The sequence below is a fragment of the Alexandromys fortis genome, unplaced genomic scaffold, assembly GCF_014885135.2.
Source record: "Alexandromys fortis isolate MF-2015 unplaced genomic scaffold, M_Fortis_MF-2015_v1.1 scaffold_46, whole genome shotgun sequence".
NCBI classification, from domain to species: domain Eukaryota; kingdom Metazoa; phylum Chordata; class Mammalia; order Rodentia; family Cricetidae; genus Alexandromys; species Alexandromys fortis.
Genome location: NW_026067919.1, coordinates 11,990,317 through 12,010,396, shown reverse-complemented (window position 1 = coordinate 12,010,396; position 20,080 = coordinate 11,990,317). Strand labels below are relative to the sequence as shown.

Sequence of the window (20,080 nt, the reverse complement as noted above, 5' to 3'; positions counted from 1 at the left end):
GGGAAACTGGTCGATGCTCTTTTGTTTCACCAGGATGTCTTTAAAACTGCAATTTAAGCATTTGAATTAGAGCAAAACACATTGAACACAATGCTCAGGTACTTAGAGGTCGTGGTGTTTGGGTTGCCACAAAAAGACTGAAGGAAATTGTCCTGCGTCTTCCTTGACGTGGTGTGTTTTATAATGTAGAAAATGCCTTTATTTTACAAGTTAAACATAGTTCTTTTTGGCAGTTTTCATATGTTCTGTTAAATGCTTTTGTAAAATTAGATTTGGTTCTCATAAAGAAATTAGTAGTATCCTGTGTGGTTTAGGATAGGAGGAAAATGACTTATTTATTCAATCATATTACTTATTTTGTTTGGGACTTGGAAAAAGTACTGCATCCCACCATTTTTAATGCAAGAACATAACATACAATAATAGTTAAACTCAGTATTGCATTTTTTCCAACTTGTTTTAATTTTCACTACAAGGGTAATTTTTAATGTTTATTTGCCGAGGTGTCTTGGTTTTCCCTGGTAAGTAATATTTTGTGTTCTCTTCAGTATCATTATTGATTAGAAATCTACACCTTATCAAATGAGTACACTTTTCTTATCGTCTCCGATAATCAGCCCTTGACTTTAACAGTATTCCTGATTTAAGGACTCAAGAATGGCTTGAAATTATTCTTGCTTTAATTTAGAAAATGCAATTTGGTACCTCTGTCTTCAAAATTGCTAAACTAATTATTGCTTTTCTCATCTGTATTTTTGTTTCCTTCATCAGCCAATACCACTTCTGAAGCAGAAGATGAATCATTCTATCACCATGTCGCAGGAACAGATCGCTAGTCTTCTAGCTAATGCTTTCTTCTGCACGTTCCCCCGACGGAATGCCAAGATGAAATCCGAGTATTCTAGTTACCCAGACATTAACTTCAATCGGTATGTTTTCAGAGAGTACCTTGTGAAGGGTGGAAGAAACGAATATTCTAGAGTTAATAAACATTTGTTCAGGTGATGTTTTGACCATTTTTCAGACATGATAATTAAAGTTCCCAGAGGTAAAGAGCTTGATCAGAATCCTAGAGCCAGTCAGTCACAACGAGGCTTCATCTCAGTTACCCTGTGCCTGTGTCTTCTCCGTGCTCTTGGACTGTCCTCTTCTGAATGTTTGTGTTGCAGCTGTTGCTCAGTTTGATTATTCACAGGAATGTTTATTACATATTATAATCTTATGATGAAGCAGTTTTAAAAATGGAAATAAAAGCCCTCATTTCTGTAAAGACCCTGCATAAAAATATAAAGTCAGTAGACATGGTGGCACATGCCTTTAATCCAGCACTTGACAGGGGTCACAGGCAAGTGGATCTCTGTTAGTTCAAGGCCAGCCTGGTCTATACAGCAAGTTCCAGGGTTCTGAGGGTGTTTAACTGTAGGCAGTGCACCAGTTAGGAACAGCCTTAACGTAAGTACAAACCCACATCTCAGTCACTCTTTATCTTTGAAGTAGAATCTTACACTGGAACTTTTTATTTTAATTCACCATTTTGTAATAGCTTAGTTTCTTAAAAACTTATTTTGAGATTTAAACAAAAGGTGCAGAAATAGAACCCAAGAGTTTCTGTGTACAGTTCATAAAGTTTTGCTTTAACACCTTTTGCACTATAATAAAAATAATCACAACTAGGCAGCAATACTGATCTAGCACTTTTCTGACCTGCGGCCTTATGAATTCTTACAATTTCTCTGTACCTTTTTTCTGATCCAGCTCATACCTAGCACCATATGTTACATGTGTCTGCTTAGATTCCTTCATCTGTTCCTTAGAATTTTTCCTTCCTTTTATGACTTTGGCCTCCTTGAAGACCACTCATTTAGTTATCTTGTAAACGTTTTCCACCTGAACTTGGCTAATGTTATTTCACAATGAAAATGAGGTCATGCTTTTTTTTCTTTTTTTTTGAGACAAGATCTCTCTTACTCTGTAGTCCAGGCTGACCTCAAATTCTCAGTGGTTTTCCTTCCTCGGTCTTCCTGCTGCTAAGATTATATGTGTAATAAGCTATGTCACAGGACTAGACCATGGTCTTGGGCAGAAATATCACAAAATTGTCCTCAGCTCTTCACATTAATAGGCTTACAATTCATCTTAGGGTTGGTTCAGCTGGCCAAGGTAATGTCTCCTGGGTTCTCTTACTGAAAAAGAACTTACTTTCTTAGGAAAAGTAAAATACTGCAGATGAGCTCACATTTTTCCACACTAGTTTTAGCATCTGTTGGTTGGTCTTTTCTGAATTTTTTATGATAGTATTTGCCTACTGTAATTTTTCTATTTTATTTTCTGTGTTTATTAACTGAAATTCTGTTATATAAGGAAGATCCATTCCATAACTCCTATACTTTTAATATTCCAATAGACTAATGATCTTTATTGTACATCATAAAATTTAATGCAATTATTATTCATTTTGCTATTTATAATTTTCTTTGGTCATTGGAGTTATTTAAACATACGCTCTTGAGTACTTTTGGCAAGTTCCCGTCATCTTTTTGAGCATTACCTTCCCTTTGGAGTCATAACCTATTTTAGCTTATATTATCCATTCCCCAGCCCTGAAACCAACCGTTTTCTAAGAGTCCTTGGTTCCTCTCATTTAGAGACTGAGATCTGGGTAGTGGGTTTGCTCATTGATTTTAGTGCAGCTTATTTTCATATAGGCAGAATTTCTGACAGCTCGACATGACAGTGCAGAAATATATTCATAAATCTCCCCAGTATCATAGTGCTAATTTCAAAGGCCTGTCAGCCGCTCAGAACCTCTTGTTCTACAGTTGTCTTCCAGTCACGGTGGCTTCTAAAGATGCTGGGAAGGCAGCCGCGGGACCAAAGTAAATCTTACAGTTACAAAATCCTTCTCTCCCTGGAGATAAGAAGAATTCTAGAATAAAGCTGATTAGGAGCTGATGCAAATTTTTTTTTTAATTTAAAAAAAATCAAAATTAAGACTTAAGTACATTTATAGGATTTTTAAAGCAAATAAAAAATATGAAATTATTTAAATATAGGAATACTCAGCCAGGTAACACACACCTTTAATCTCATATGTTAGGCAGAAGCTGGTGGGAACTGTGAGTTTGAGGCCAGCCTGGTCTACTGGACGACACAGAAAATCTGTCTCTAAAAACAAAAACAAAACAAAAGGAATACTCTCAGGCTACCATAATTTTCAAGTTATAGTAAGGGCCCGCAAACATTAAAAAATGAAGGGAAATCCCTGTCATACAATTAGTCTATACTATCAACACAAAGGGGAACATTAGCAAACAAAAAAATGTATACATTCTGTGTAGCTCAATAGACAGCAAACAGCCACTGTATTCCTCACTGTGTGTTAAGTGCACTAGTTATAGAGACCAGGCAGGCTAAATCCTTTGTTCCTAGTAGAAATTGTCTGTTTTTTAAACCTTACAACTTTCTGGATTGGCCTCTTTTCATGTGGTTTTTATTCCACCTTCAAGATTCAGTTCACAGGTTAAGTTTTCAGCTGTCTGCTGGATAGTCCTCTTCAGCAGTGTATACCTGCCTCCTCTTAAGAGGTGGTGTGGTTTTTGTTTGGTGGTGGTTGTTGTCTTCATTTTATTTTATGTGTATTGGTTGTAAGAGTATCAGATGCCATGGAACTGGAGTTACAGACAGTTGTCAGCTGCCATGTGGGTGCTGGGAGTTGAACCTGGGTCCTTTAGAAGAGCAATCACTTCTCTTAACCAGAGTCATCTCTCCTGCCCCAGGTGGTGTTTTTTTAATGACTGTAACCTAACAAGCAACAAGAACGATGACTGTTTCTACCCACTGATGTGTCTGTTGTGGCTCACTGTTGTCCTCTTCGTGGGAGTTTCCAGTCAGGCAGGGAAGAATGTATATGTTTCAGAGAGCATCTGCCTCAACTATAGAAATGAGGCCTAAACACTGTCTTATGCTCAGATGTGGTCTGACTACCTTGTCAAAGCAGAGTATTCCGAGAATGCCCAAGAAATGGAAGCAACAACAAAGTTTGTTTATGTCCGCGTCCTCCCTCCCTCCCTCCCTCCCTCCCTCCCTCCCTCCCTCCCTCCCTCCCTCCCTCCCTCCCTCCCTCCCTCCCTCCCTTCCTGGTTTGTATTTATGTTTATAACTTCTGACAGTTCAGGAGAGAGAGTTTGTGTGTGTGTTTCTCTATTCAGTCTCAAGTGAGATAGGGCTAGCTACTTGATTGAATAAAAAAATGGTAAAAGTATGTGGTGGGAGGCTGACGTCAATAAATTGAATAAGCCTTCCTTCTTTTATTTATTGTTGTGTTCTTCCAGGCCTGCTTAGTTATGTTAAATACCTCTGACCTTTTCCCCCTGCTTGCCTTTCTCAGCCTGAACATTTATATAAAGGCTTCCAATGTGATTAGCATTGATGCTTCTGAAATCACATGGAAACTAGATGGTCAGAGATAAATTGTGGGTCTCAGCAGTGAGCAGCCCAGGAGGCTTTTACATCTGCCTCTTCCCTGAATTGAAATTGCTGCTGGGGCCATATGGCAGTGTTTCACAAAGGAGCCAAGAACGACTTTCTGGCTAGATCCCATATTATCACTTGCTTCTGTTTTAAAGTGAATTTTATTTTGAACTTGATTTATTTTGAACTTGATATAGCAGTGGGATTGATACTTAAAGGTGTGTGTGTGTGTGTGTGTGTGTGTGTGTGTGTGTGTGTGTGTGTAAATCTAATTCCAGTAATGTTTTCAGCAGTTCCACTCAGGGGAAGATTTTAGTTAACCATGTTTCTCTGTAAGTATGGAAGGAAAAACACACATTAGTAACTCCCTGACCCTTTACTGACTTCTTCTCTTGACAATGCAAAATGTTTTGTTTAGAACAAAGTGTGGTTGCTTAGCTAGTTTTTTCTTTTGTCTTCTAAAAGTAATCTGTAATTATCACGTAGTGAAATGTGTAAATAGCTTCCCTACATGGGCAAGGGTTGTTATGTACAAATTTGTGTACATGTTGCTGACTGAAAAATGTTCTTCAAATATATACACACCCAGGGTTTTGAAAAATCTACATTAAAAAAAGAAAGGTGTTAGGAAGTTTAAAATCAGGTGATACTTGATAACTTGGTTGCCCCCTCCTCTCTCCTTGAAGTCTGTTGTGTCTATCTTATCTTATACCCTCTCTGCTCCCAGACCCATGTCTGTTCTTGTGTGTATCTTGTATCCTCTCTGCTCCCAGACCCATGTGTGTCAGCCCACTCTTCTCTCCCTGCTCGATCTGCAGCTCCTTGCTTTTTCTCTTTATCCCCAAGAGTCTCTCCTCAGATTGTATATCATCTCATATTAACATTTTCATGTTTATTTCCAGTGAGTTCTGCTATTTTTACATGATACAAAAATAGATGAATTCATTTTATTTGGGTGGTTATGCATAGTGGAACCAAACTGAAAAATCGTCATGAAGATTTAAACCTATTTCTCTTGATGACTGCATTTATACACATGCATGCGCACACGTGCACACAGAGAGAGTGAGGAGAGAGATCCTTCTTGGCTCTGTAAAGAATATGAAGAATGTGGAACATAATGGTACCCTCTTTTAATTCCAGCTCTCTGAGGCAGAGGCAGGTGGACCTCTGAATTTAAGGTCAGCCTGGTCTACTTCGCAAGTTGTAGGCCAGCCAGGGCTGTCAGCAGTGAGCATGACGGTGGGGAGAAAAGGCTGGTGAATGGCTCAGCAAGAAAGATGCTTGTCACACAGTTCTGATTATGAATTCCATCCCTAGGGAGTTAGGAACTGGCTTCCAACAGCGTTCCTCAGACCTCTACACGTTCACCTTAACATTTGTGCACATAACACATGTGCAGATACATAAAAATTAACTTTAAAAAAGAAACTGACGTTTACATAAAAAAGAATCTGAGAAATCTTATTTGGTTACACAGTAATTTGAAATTGGGCTTGGAATATTAAATGAACGCAATATGTACAAGTGCTGCTTGATTTATAGACATCTGGGAGTATTTTGCTTGGCTGTTTAGCTGATTGGTTGGTTCTTTTGAGACAGTAGTTCAGGCTAGCCTTGAATTTGACTTGCTGAGGTTGACCTTCAACTCCTGATCTTCCTACCTCAACATCCAAGTCCCAGGATTGTAGACATGTGTACCATGCCCAGCTCTGTATCTTTAAGATTTAAATGTAAAATAAAATAGTTACTCTCATTTGTAGTGATAATAATGGCCATATAATGTTCTAGAAAAATCCATATTGCCAGGCTAATAAGTCTGTAATCCCAGGGAACGCCTAAGGTTAATAATTTGTGATTATGGTTTTGAAATATGAGGGCTTTTATGTGGTTTTAAAAGTAGCTGGCCATATATGGATCATTTTTCCTTTTGGGGAGATTACGCTTTAAGGACAATAGTCATTCTCTCCTCTTTCTGTAATAGTCATACTAAAGAATTCCTCCTTAGTTGAATTGTATCACACATCAGATCATCTCTAAAAACTGAGGCTGTGTTTTCTATTTATACTCCTTCCTTCTGTTAAGTAGTAATTTTAGAAAGGGATTTTGTATAGAGATCAGGGTATTTACTTAGTCAATCATGCTTATTGATGTAGGATGTTTAATTAAACTGCCATGTGACTTTTTCCTTCCCATCGTTATTTTTATTTAGACAGACTTTGTCCTAGTTGGCATATTAAGAGTAGATCAAGAGGAAACCTTTGTTTTTATAGTCTCTTTTTTAGCTGCCAGCTAGATTTAAACATGTTTGTAGTAACTATTTTAGAACAGCAAATCTGAAGTGAGTAAAACTCACCTTATAGGTACTGTTAAACTATTTTTTAAAGTAGAGCATATGATAGATTAAAATACTATGCAGTATTGGCATTCCTTTTAGGTAATAATCATACAATTTTTCCAGAAGTTGACTCTGAATTCAGATCCGTCTACACAGCATCCTTTGCTGTATTTCCTTTTTAAAATTCATTTTAGTTGTAGGATTTTCTGTAAATTGCCTTTCTCCTTTCTTACATAAGATTGTTCTTCTAATCATGAAAAATGGTACCCATTTTACCACTTACTAAAGAAGACTTTTACTTGAAGGCTTTCGGGATTTAAAGGCAGAATATATGACTAGGGGCAGGAAATCTTCATTATTTATAGCCACTGAGTCTTCACATTCTTTTTAAATGCCTTTGGAAAGCTAGGTTTTAGGCCCCAAAGTGCTTTTGTATGAAATCTTATAATGAACTACTTACCCAGGTCATTCACTTCTAAAGCCCTGCATTTTTTTCCTCTGGATAAATTGCATTACATGTTAACAATAACAGTGTCATGCCATTACAAAGAAAATAGAATCATGCAGTACATATCGAGATTGCTGGATACAGGGCAGCACAGAGAAGACTTGGGTTTTGTTACCAAGCAAAGGATCTGTGTTAACTCAGACTGCTATTAAAAACAGCACGGGCTCGGTGGCTCAAACAGCAAAGCTTAATTTTTTGACAGTTTTGGGGGCTAGACGTTCCAGATAAAGGTGCTAGTGATTTGGTGTGAGGTGAGCGTTCCTCGTGTCTTATAGACGGTGTCTTCTCACTGTCTCACCCGCTGCATCCTCTTCTTAGGAACCCAACCCTGTAGGACTTAGATCTTCTCATCTGACCTCACTTAGCCTTCTCCACAGCCTTATAGACCTTATTTCCAAATAGAACCTTATTGGGGATTTTGTAGTCAACACAAATATTTGGAAGACAGAAACATGTAGTCCAGAACAAGATTTGTTTAATTACCAAACAGCTCATTCAGTCCCAGTGTCTTGTCATAGCTGTCTATGTCTTTTATTACAAATACTCAGAATGAGGATTTTTCTGAGATACCATTTGTTTAGGTACATAACTACTTAGTAATATTATGCATTATAAATAGTATTTGCCATGAAGACATTAACTGTGTGGCTCAGATTGTCCCTGGGTACAGAACAGTGCCTTGTTTGGGCTGGAGGACGAGCTGGGAGACGAGCACTGCTGTTGATTCAGCTGGCCATGAAGGAGCCTAGTTACAGGCAGGTTGAATGCTTGCTTGATGCCCTTGGTCTCCACATCAGCTTTCTGCTTCTCCAAGGTCCCAGGACTGATTCTGGAAGAATTTGTTTTTATTATTTAATTAAAAATAGAGATTTGGTGTTTATGAATTACAAAGGCATTTTAATCCTTTTACTTCTGGCCTTTTTCAGGTTGTTTGAAGGACGTTCATCAAGGAAACCAGAGAAACTGAAAACACTCTTCTGCTACTTCCGAAGAGTCACAGAGAAAAGTAAATTCCTTTCATTCATAACTATAATTTTTCTTGCTGATGGTAAAAATTCAACTCAAATAATCTGAAAAAAATCTTTTGTATTTTGAAATATACTTGCTTGTTCAAATACATTTAAATAATAATGATTTACTATAATATCCTAGATTTATACTGTTCATGTATAAACATAAATGTATACTGTAATATCTGAAATTAGACCTATGTACTTTGAAATAAATATCCAAGGGTTGTTGTGACCCAAAATGACTTTCAAAAGAAAGTTTAATGACCAGAAAATACATTAGGATGCTTCTTATTTAAAGAAAAATTGGCTTACTTCTTATCTATAAAATCATTCGATTTTCCTCTCATTCCTCTTTCCTGCCCCATTGTCCTAGTTTGTAACCATGATAAACAGAACGATTGAAAGCAGCTCAGGGAGAGGGTTACTTTAGCTTCCCCTTGCAGGTGACAGCTCATCGCTAAGGGAAATCACGGCAGGAGTTCAAGCAGGAGCTGAAGCAGACACTATGACGGATCACTACTTACTCCCTCATCTTACACAGCTCAGGCTCACCTGCCCAGGGATGGTACTGCTCCAAGTAGACGGGGCCTCCCAGTCAGTCCTCAAGCAAAGTAGTCCCTCACAGACATGGCCATAGACCAGTTTGATCTGGACAGTTCCCCAACTGATATTCCTTCTCTCAAGGTGACTCTAGATTGTGACAAGTTGACAATAAAAACTGACCAGTACATCCACTAAGCCTGTCATAGGGTTTTTATGAGATTGAGTCAAACTTAGGTATACATGTCTGTCTTCCTCTGTAGGACCTTACTATCTTACTGTCCCCAAAGCAGATTCTCATCTGTGAGATAGAAGGATAATTATAATTACCTCTAGGGTAGTTGCAGATATGAAGCAAGAGGATATTAACATACTTAATATGTTAGCTATCACCAGTAGGTAGACTTTCCTATAAGGTACAAGAAAGCCAAAAGACTTGCTAAATAAGTAAGTCAGGTCTGGTTGGTCAAGTGAAATGAGCTTTCTTCTTTTCTAGTCTTCAGCTTAGAGGATTGTCTTAAGTCAGGTCTTGAAATCATTCTAAGGTCATTTACCCCTTTCAATGCAATGTTGCTAAATATTTGGTCAGATTTTTAGAAAGAAGTCTGGTGAAGAAGATTTTGATATTTAAGGGGAAAGCCGTATTCTTAATAAAATAGTATTTATAGTTTATTTAATTTAGTTTTACACCCTATACTGAAAGAAATGCTAAGGAAGATGCAGGGTTGTTCAGGCTTATAAGAAACACAATTAAATTAGAATTTAGAATGATTTGTTAAAAATGTGACCTTTGGGCTGGGGAGTTGAGTTGGTAAAGTTCAGGCAAAGACCTTAGGTTGATTCCCTAGTGAAAAAAAGTCAGGCATGATGGTGGGCATTTGTAATCTCTGCATTGGAATAACAGATGGGCTAGTACCTGTATTCTCTGGCCAGCCAGCCTAACCTACTTGACAAGCTACCAAACTAGCTTACTAGGCCAGTGAGGTAAGCAAATGGGTGGATGGATGGATGGATGGATGGATGGATGGATGGATGGATGTTGGTAATACCTGAGGAATGCCCTAATATTCTCTGACTTACACACGGGGGGGGGGGGAGGTCAAGCTATTAATTATTTTTACTAACATGTTTTAGATATAAATAAGTTATTGAAAGCTGACTTTTGTATTCTGAGGGTCAAATCATATAATCCTTTTCTAAAAGCTAATTGGCTTTTCTAAGTTTTAAGACTTCATTTACATTGAGGAAAAATTTAAAAGCTTTTGTTTGTTTACCTAGAAATGTATAAACCTTCATAAGCTTTGGAACTTAGATTGAAGAAATTAATATAAATAAATTTATATAAACGAAAGTTGCTTCTTTTCTGCCCATCCCCCATTACTGTGTAAATTACTGTGTATAGTCATTTACTTCTGTAGAAATACAGCACAATGTTACTCTAGGTCTTGATGTGACTCTGGTGAGGGAAATAATACGAAAGGGAATGCAGAGTGTCTGGAGTCTACTGTGGAGAGACTGCAGAAATGGGCTTAAAATACCATATTGCATTACGCTCCAAGACACCACATATGGTAGGAGGTTCCATCACATTGTATTTCTCTAAGAAGGAGAAGATACTCGGAAATGGAGGACTGTCGTAGGTGAGCTGCCACACAAAACTGTCACATTATACATCTGTGCACTTAGTCAAGGATAAAGGAGAAATGAACCTGGTGTGCAGAGGCAGACAGCAGAGACTTATACATCTCAACCGTGACTCTGGATAGAGGATGAGGGAGAAGCTTCAAGTGCCAGGCCTACAATCTTACTGCCGGTGTGGTCTGCAAAGGCCTGCAACAGGATTTAATCCAATTTCAAGTCAATGATGCCTCAAGCTATTAAAGCAGACGCCAGTCTTTTGGGGGAAAATTGTATTTTAATCCAGACCCATACCTCGGTAGCACCACTGTAAAATAGCATACTGCCTTCAGAAACTAGTTTCAGAAAGAAACAAAACCAAAACATAGTTTTAGAATGGATAAGACATAATTCTAGCAGGACCTACTTCTCAGTTTTGTTAAACATGTGTTTATTATTCATGACAAGGACTTCAGAACTATAAAATGTAAAAGTTTTCTGAATTAAATTAGTTTATATAACTTCAGAAATAAAGAATAATATAGGTTAAATATTTAAAACTTGATGACTTAAACATGCTCTCAAGATGTTGTGTTGCCTGCCAGGTGGCACACACCTTTAATCCCAGCACTCAGAGCTCTGTGAGTTCAAGGCCAGACTGGTCTACAGCTAGACCCAGGACTGGCTCCAAAGCTGCAGAGAAACCCTGTCTTGAAAAAAACAAAACAAACAAACAAAAAAGATGTGTTACTGTTTCTATCTGAATAGCCCTGTTACTCTCTCCCTTCCCTTCCTTCTTTTGCCTTGCCCGCAGTGTTTATCAATTTCTCTTAGTCTCTCTTACGTGTAAATGACATTTAATGACCTCATTTCTCTGCTAGGTAATTGAATGACAAGCTAGACCTTGGTTTCTTATGTATATTCAGTGCTTCTCTTGTGTTTGGATATTTGATTTGACAAATTGCTGTGCATTTATTTTAGATAATCTAAAGACTTTCAATATTCATATTAACAAAAAGTTCTGGTTCTAATACTGCTGGCCTGGATAATATTTGAGTTGCTGGGAGTAAAGAAATGCAGAATTGTCCACAAGAATGAGAGAATGAAATTATTGCTGAACTTTTATTGGACTCAATGCCATTACCACTAATAGTTTCTGACATCTCTTTCTTAGGCTTAAGAGCCTTTTTCCCCTCAGAAGACAACAGACATGGCACCAGCCTTTTAGCTTGTTTTTTGGTCAGAAGCAGACAGATTACTTCTGGCCAGCTGACTTATTTTTTGCTTCTGACTAAAAACAAACAAAGCAAAAAAAAAAAGAAAGATAAAGAAAAGAAGAAAAGAAAAAAAACAGTAAATATAGCCAAAAAAATTTTTCTCCAAATTTATTGGCTACATTCAAAAAAATAGATCATCTTTTCCCTAAATTCTTACTTTTTAGTTTTTAAAGCTTAAAAAGTGCCAGCTCTCAAATCATACTACTGTTCTGCCCTTTACAGTTCTCTTCAGTGATATCATTGTTTTATAGAAGGAGATCCTAATGTTAAGAAGGTAGCATTTTTAGTCATTATTTTGAGCTCTGTGTCCTGTCTGCAGATTCAGTATGTCACAGAATGAACATTTAAAGATGAGTTTAAACTTCTGATCCTCCTGCCTGAGTGGTGTGATTGCAGGTGTAAACACTGAGCCTTTAGATACTGTTAGTGAGATTCTTTTGTTGAGTATGTCAACTCAAAATTAATACTTTGTGTGTTTGTTTTCTTTTATGACTTGTGTAGAACCTACCGGATTAGTGACGTTTACAAGACAGAGTCTTGAAGATTTTCCAGAATGGGAAAGGTAATAATAAAATTAATGATCAAGCCGGGTGGTGGTGGCACACTCCTTTATTCCCAGCACTCAGGAGGCAGAGGCAGGCAGATCTCTGGGAGTTCGAGGCCAGCCTGGTCTACAAAGCAAACTCCAGGATAGCCAGGGCTACATTAATAGATCTTGCCTCAAAGAAACAAAATAACAACAACAAAATTCAACCTTAGAATTACAAAGTCTATTTGGTCATGAGAGGATTATTTTTTACATCTCTTGGAAAGATGGGTTTTCAGCCCTTCACTGCCCTGCATCCAAGGAGTCTCTTCCCATAAATGATTCATCCTTGCTTCTAATTATAACAATGTGTCTTTTAAATAAAATTCTCATCTTTTGACCTCATGTAGACTTCTGAAGCACATTTTGTTCAGAGCTGAGAGGTTTCTCTATACAAAGATGCTGCCCAGTGTACGTCAGTGTTCTTCCTGGCACCCTGTGCGGTCATGGCTTCTTCTCCTAGAGGACAGGGCACAGAAACATCTCATTTACTGTGTTTTAGAATTGGCAGGTCAGGAATTTCGAGATTTGATTGATTCCGCACTTAATACAGTTTTTTTTTCAAGTTTTATCTGGAAAAGCTGAGGAGAGTAATAGCCAGTAAAAGCTGAGTGAATCCACAATTGTAAGATTTTTTAATACTCTGAAGTTGTTCATACGTTTCCTAATCTAGAGCAAGTTCCCAATGGTAACAATGGTTAAATAAATATGGGCCGGCTTTTTAAATACAAAAGATGATGACACTTATTGTGTGCACATTTCGGTATATAGTTCATGTTAAGAAATGTTTCTTGTTTCTGGCTTTTTTTTTTCATTGTTTGTATTTTTGTTCAGATTTGGTGAAGAAGAATAACCCTTATGGTGGTCACCTTGAAGGGACCTATCTGCCTAGGTGATGCCATGGTCACCACAGATGTTTGTTTGTGAAAGAAGAACTTGAGCAGACTGAGTGCATGATTGAAATGATTTATACTAGAGAGAAGTGGGTAGAAATAAACAGCATGAACACAGAGAGGGCATGAGCCAGGAAAGATGTGTACTTAGATCCACAGCAATTATATATGAAGGCGGACCAGGAAGCCCACTAGAATGCCAGTGACTCTGCCAATCCTTTAATAGATGGAGACCAGGCAGGCTCGTTGATGGGAAATTCATTGTTTTAGCACAGTCCATTCTATTGTTAGCTACGAGGTGAACATAGTAGTTCACCAAAATCATCTGTTGTCTTTAAGTCTCTTCCCCCACTCCTGATTATTTTTCTGACACTACAGTTAGTGAATACAATTTGTTAAGTTCTTCAACATTTGACCTTTTACATACCTTAAAATTGCCTTCTTGACCTCTACTTCTAACTTTGACACGGGTGTATATAACTCATTTTTGGATCATAAACTTTCCTTTGACATGCCTTGATTTCATTAATTTCTATTAAAATGTGTTGCCTCGAACTAAACATCCTGCTGTGTCTCCCATCCAGACTAGATTGGAGAGCGTTTCTTTTCTTTGCTCCTCTACTATGCTGAAACAGGAATTGAGGAACACGTATGTTTTGTTCATGTCACTTTGGTATTAGTTTGGCCTGTCACTAACATAAAGGGCACCCAACATCCCCATGGACAGGTGGAAATGCAGACACTGACGTGGATGCTTTGTGAAAGGAATATAGTAACTGTCCCTATGTGAGACCAATTGTCCCTTTAACTCTGATAAGCAGAACCTAACTTAGTACTTTTCTAACTTAATTTTACTTTATTGGTGTCTTGTTTGTTTTAGCTGCTTCATGAGTGAGCTGGGAATGTAATTAAAATCAGTCTCCCAGGCTCCACAGGACCAGAAAAATGCATGCACTTAAAGAGGGATGATGGCCTGGCATGGTGGCACACGCCTTTAATCCCAGCACTTGGGAGGCAGAGGCAGGTGGATTCCTGTGAGTTCAAAACCAGTCTGGTCTGTAGAACTAGTTCTAAGATAACTAAGACTGTTACACAGTGAAACACTGTCTTGAAAAACCAAATAATAATAATACATAAAGAGGGAGAATGAAGGATAAATAAAGATTGTTGATACTGCCAAGAGTATGGGACTGCATGGGTGCCATGGGATCAATCAGAGGCTTTCCTAGGTCTGTTTCTGGCATATTCCAGGTACTTTGACTGTTAGTAGGTACTTTAGCCGTGCTTGGGGCAAGAGTGCAGAGACTAAAAGTGGAGAGCTACTAGATGGTTAAAGGATTTTTCAGGCGAACCACACCGAGTTTGTAGCTATTCCCTAATTACATTGAGAACCAATGCCCATGGTTGCCAGCTTCAGCTTTGGAGAAATGTTGCCAACCAAAGTAGTCCCAGTTGACAGTTCACAGACTCCTGGATCATGCCCCTTTGTCTTTCAGTTGTATCCCTACAGCCATATGTCATATGCCCTCATATCCCCTTTGAATAAAATGACTAGGAAGCTAGGACCATGAGAGGGAATTTAAAAGTAATCTAATTGAATTCCATTCCTAGAACTCACATGAGTGTATTTTGTTTGTGTACTTACTCACCACCTACTCCAAAAACAGTATAAGAGTACTATTTAGGTTAGCATCCATATTTTATAATAGGTATGTCATATTTATTATAATTTAATATAGCTTTTTTATTCAGTATAGCAATTGGGGGAGGTGAATCTACTAAGAAAAAAGAATGACATCTTTAAACGTTGTTAATGCAATGAAATTATCAACCCAATGTAACAAAGGGCAATATCTCAGTAACCATAGATTATGGAAAAAAAGAAAATGATTGTGCCTCCTGAATACTTACTTACAAATGTTAGGTTTATCTGTCAACATTGTTAATATAAAAATTCCATAGGCCAGAATCCCATTGGCACCCCTCTCTAAACACTAGTTATCAAACTAGTGAAAATAGGGCTCCTCTAAGAACCAGGCAATTGCAGACTCCAGCATAATAAGGTTTCAAATATTCTCATTTTTGTGTCTTGAGAAATTTTTTAATTCTTAATTTCATGTAGGTGAAAATTATATTCTTTCTCATTTTAATGAAAATATGCATATTTGAGTGAGGAAAAATACCATGATTGTTAACATTATTTCTGGCTCTTGAGATTCGGGGTGGTTTTGTTTGTTCACAGTCACTCGTATTTTCAGATGTGTGTGTTGTGAATTACCTATCTAAGAGAATACCTTCTACTTTGTAGATGTGAAAAACCCCTGACACGATTACATGTCACTTACGAGGGTACCATAGAAGGTAATGGCCGGGGCATGCTACAGGTAGGTAAATACCAGAAGTATACGTACATTAAGGTGCCTCTTGCCAGGTTTCTAACAGAAAAGGATATTTGAAAACTTGTTTGTCTCCTAAATTCATCTAATGCAAAAAAGGATGGAAGAAAACACAGAACAGATCACTTTGACAGCTGCTATTTGCCCATGTATGCTCATGTGCCTATTATAAAAGCTTTTGACAGAAAAATCCCAAGATCTGGACAACATCAGTCCTCTTGGTTCAGACACTGATTGTAAATTGACAAAGGATGAAGTTCCCGGGGCCTGGTCTTGACAAGCTGTCAGAAGGCAGTTTTGTTCTTTTTCTTTAAGGGTTTGTTTTTGCCCCAAATCATATCTAGCTTGAGATGTTTTTATGCCAGCAGAAGCCTTGTTTGGGTGTAGGAGGCAGACATTTAAGACTGATGGATGAAACAGGCTTCTTCCCCGTGGATAACTCTCAGAGCACATGTTGTAGCTATTTTGTACTGTCTTTTCTCTGTTGAAAGCAGGTAATCCTGTCTAGTACTTAATCCTTGCTATGAAGTTGTTACTATCAATACATTTTTCCAAAATCTGAGAGAATTTTTTTCCAAAATCTTAGAATTAAGAAGCTAGACACAGTGTCACATGCTGTAACCCTAACATTTGAGAGTCCGAGGCAGAAGCTTGAGGTCAAGGACATAAGTTCCAAAGTAACTAAAGAACCTTATTTTTTCTAGAACAGTCTTTCACGTAGGCATATTTATAAATAAAATCTAAAAAGAAGCATGTTCTCTTTGCTCTTTCTTTATTTTGGGTTATATAAGACAGCTTCTCATTTGTTTCTCAGGCTGGCCTTGGACTCACTCCGTTATCCAAGGTACTTTTCAGCCTTATGATCCTCCTGCCTCAGCCTGTTGAGTACCAGGGCTATAAGCCTGGTCCTCATTGTCCAGTTATGTTTTGTTTTAAATCACTTTCCAGATGGATGTGGTAGCACATCCTATAACCCCAGCATTTAGGATTGCTACAAGTTCAAAGCAGCATTTTCAGGATCTGCCTGAGATGTAGCATGGTGCGATTGCTCTCTCTGTCTCTCTGTCTCTGTCTCTGTCTCTCTCACACACATACACACACACGCATGCACACGCTCACATGTCCTCACACACTTCTACCTCAAATCACATTCTTCCAATGATTCCTTGAACTTGCAAACAAAAGCACTTAAAATAATTAAATTGGTAATCTATTCTTTATATTTGAAGAAAAACTGATTATCTTACATTTTTTCTCCTTAAAAAATATTTTTCAGTGTGCTTAAAATTGTTCCAAATGGATATCACTTTCTGTTGCATTTCTTCCTTTATGCGGTTCTTTCCTGCATTAAAGTCTTAGATAAAATGAGGGAGGCATAATGTACCTAAGAACTAAGCAAAGCTGTTGCTAGTTAGCACCGCAGGGGTGCTGACCTCTCATTACAGAACAATTCAACAAGGAATCATTTACCAACAGTCAGGGTTGAGATTCTCCCCGCTTGCCTGCATTATATTATATATGAAATATGGTAAGTTAAAAGACTTCCATAAAGGCTTCTAACTCTTATTAATTGCTTTTTGTACCCATTCCACATCTCCCCAGGAGGTCAGGGAATATTGTATTGCAGTGCTCCAAAAGCTCATTATGTAGCGAATAAATTATATTATAGTGAATGGCAACAACAAAACCTCTGGAAGGAGTGTTATCATTTCTCTTTTTATCAAGTCATAAATGCAGAAACTGAGTAGTATGAGCAAGTACATTTAAAGTAAGAGACTTGGAAAATGAGTGGCTAAAAGTAAATAGACACTCATGTGCTTATATTCGTGTACCGAAGCGGGTTTCCCACCTGTTAGAGAGCCCTTTATAAGTACTTTTGTAAGAACTAGAAGCTTTGGGTTTCCTTTTCTTTTTTAAGCTCTTGCTTTCACAGTGTATTTCTGTGTCCACCTTTCAAATAATGACTGTCAAGGGTCTTTCTATCAAAAAGTGCACAATAATATCGTGTGGTGTATTTCTCATAATTATTATCAAGTAGTGTATAAGTTTGAGAAATCAGACCTTTTTATTTCAGTTATGTACCTGATTCCAGTAAAAATCAAGTTATGTTGCTCTCAAATCCTGTTTGTAATTCATAGAAGCATCACAGTGATAGCCACATTTCTCAAATGCTATTTTATTTCTGGATTTTCCTGTACTCTACCACAGCCCTGAGGCCTGTTAGTTATTCAGTAGTTATCTAGCCTACCTCTTTGCTGTTAATTATGCATCCTTTTAGTGGATTCTTGAAACTAAAACTGCCCTGAGTTATCTTAACCCTGGTCCAAGTTGCTAAATGAATCTTTCCCAGAACCTCAAGATTTGAATACAAACTTCTCTATACCCTAGACCACCTTCTCATCATCTGTAACTCCCATGTGATGTCCTCTACATTGCAGGAATAGTGAGACACTGTTTATAGTCCTTTCTAACAGTTGTTCACAAGGTTTTCCATTTTCCCTAGTCTGCCAGCCAACTCAGGATCAAATGCCGCCTCCTTTTGAAAAGCTGCATTGTCTCCTCTGTGCTCAGCTTTTCTTATTCCATCATTGAGATGTGTGAGAAGTAACTATTCTGGAGCTTTAATCTCAATAGTACTCTGGTGCACAAACCCAAATATGTGTTTTTTTCAATAATTTGTCAATAGTATGCTTTAGTACTTTCTAAGATCTTATGGGTAAAATAAGAATATGTTGCCCTTTATTAATTTTTGTCTTTTCACATTTTTGATGAACATAAAATTTGTATTCTTGCCTATTCATCTGTAGAATAATCTTCATATTTTCATTTCTACTGCTTTAGAAAATAAGAACAAGTTTTGGGAGAGCTTACATTTTATAATAATTAAAACTTCTTACAGTTTGTAATAAATTGTTTTTCTTGTATGTTTGGGTATAAATAAATATATATTTTTAACTTGTGTAAATCTGTGTAATCTAACTCTTTAGAATAATCTAAACAATCTAATTGAAGACATGATCTCTCTTTCTAAAACTGAAGTAATGCAACAGGCCACTTGAGCTCCTTTGAGGATCGTGGCTCTTCAGTCGGGAATCAAGCCCACACCCTGGAACAGAATCAGATATAGACTTACAGACTAAATTGCAAATATTAATGGAGTTAAATCTTTGTTTTTATACTGGATTTTCATTTCCTCCCTCCATTGGGTGTATTTTAGAAATTGTTGGTAGTATTCATTCAAATTGGGGGCTCAATTTGGAACAAAAATTCTATCCCTTTATTCTTCCACAGAAGCAAAACAACTCCTGAAAATAAAAGTTTGATTGTTTAAAAATCACTTAAAATACACAGAGGGAAGTTGAACAGTAGCTAGATGTAGGGAGATGATCTTGAAATCCCAGAGCAAGACTAATCTTGATTTAGTACTAGAAGGACACAGATAAGGTTTTTATTTGATATTTTATCTAAAAGCTGAATTTCCCAGGTTTCTTAGGAAGTTTAGGTCCCAAAGAATAGGTGTTAGCTGTCCTGAGAAGGAAGATATGTAAGCAACTATAGCCACTCCTTAGAAAGATGGGGGTCTGGTTTTCTTGAGTGTTTCTTTGTAACATTTGTAGGTGTTCTAGACACTGTTTTACACACTACATTTTCTCCAATAGGTGGATTTTGCAAATCGTTTTGTTGGAGGTGGTGTAACTGGTGCAGGACTTGTACAGGAAGAAATCCGCTTTTTAATCAATCCTGAGTTGATTGTTTCACGGCTCTTCACTGAGGTGCTAGATCACAACGAGTGTCTTATTATCACAGGTCAGTGTGAGTGTGTGTGTCTGCACAAAAGCTTCCCAGACAAGACTTTTCTCTTCTTTGAGCGATAGACCCAATATATTTTTTTTTATTACATTTTCTTTATTTGTTGAAGAAGGGTCGCTTGCTTCCTCCAGCTCATGTGGAAGTCAGAGAACAACTTGGGGTGTTGCTTCTCTCCTACAGTATGGGTTTCAGGGATTGAACTCAGGCCATCAGACTTGATGGCACCTCCATTCACTGAGCCATTTTGCTGGCCCCAGACCCAGTAGTTTAAATTTATTATTTATACTTTTTTATTATTATCTTTTTTCTTAAAAATATCTGAGTACATTTTATTCCCCCATCTTTTAGTTGTTGGCACTTCCAGGTGGCACCCTTCATGTGAGTGACTGAAAGAACATAGCTACAGGAAGACAACATTTCATCAGTTACTAGGACTTTTGGGTTTTTTTCTAAGCCTGTAAAACTGAATTTCTTTTCTGTTGTTGCTTTGAGATTAGATTAGATTGTGGTTCCTTGGACGGGAGAATTTGGGTTATTGTTATTAAAGTGTCCCCTATGACTTATATCTGAAGTATATAAAACTAAAGTGTATGCAGAGAGATGAAGTTAAGACTGAGCTCTGGTCCTCATGT

General features: G+C 37.6%; 1 protein-coding gene across 3 annotated transcripts in view; it reads left to right on the top strand.

Moving 5' to 3' along the window:
• The window catches only part of Parg (poly(ADP-ribose) glycohydrolase), a 104,657-nt gene that overhangs the window by 47,146 nt on the left and 37,431 nt on the right, over positions 1-20,080 (top strand). For all 3 annotated transcript variants that reach the window (XM_050140591.1, XM_050140593.1, XM_050140592.1), the window contains exons 9-13: positions 772-929; positions 8,243-8,322; positions 12,265-12,325; positions 15,551-15,626; positions 19,298-19,445. In XM_050140591.1, coding sequence (XP_049996548.1) covers positions 772-929; positions 8,243-8,322; positions 12,265-12,325; positions 15,551-15,626; positions 19,298-19,445 — 523 coding nt within the window. The remainder of the gene's footprint in view (positions 1-771; positions 930-8,242; positions 8,323-12,264; positions 12,326-15,550; positions 15,627-19,297; positions 19,446-20,080) is intronic.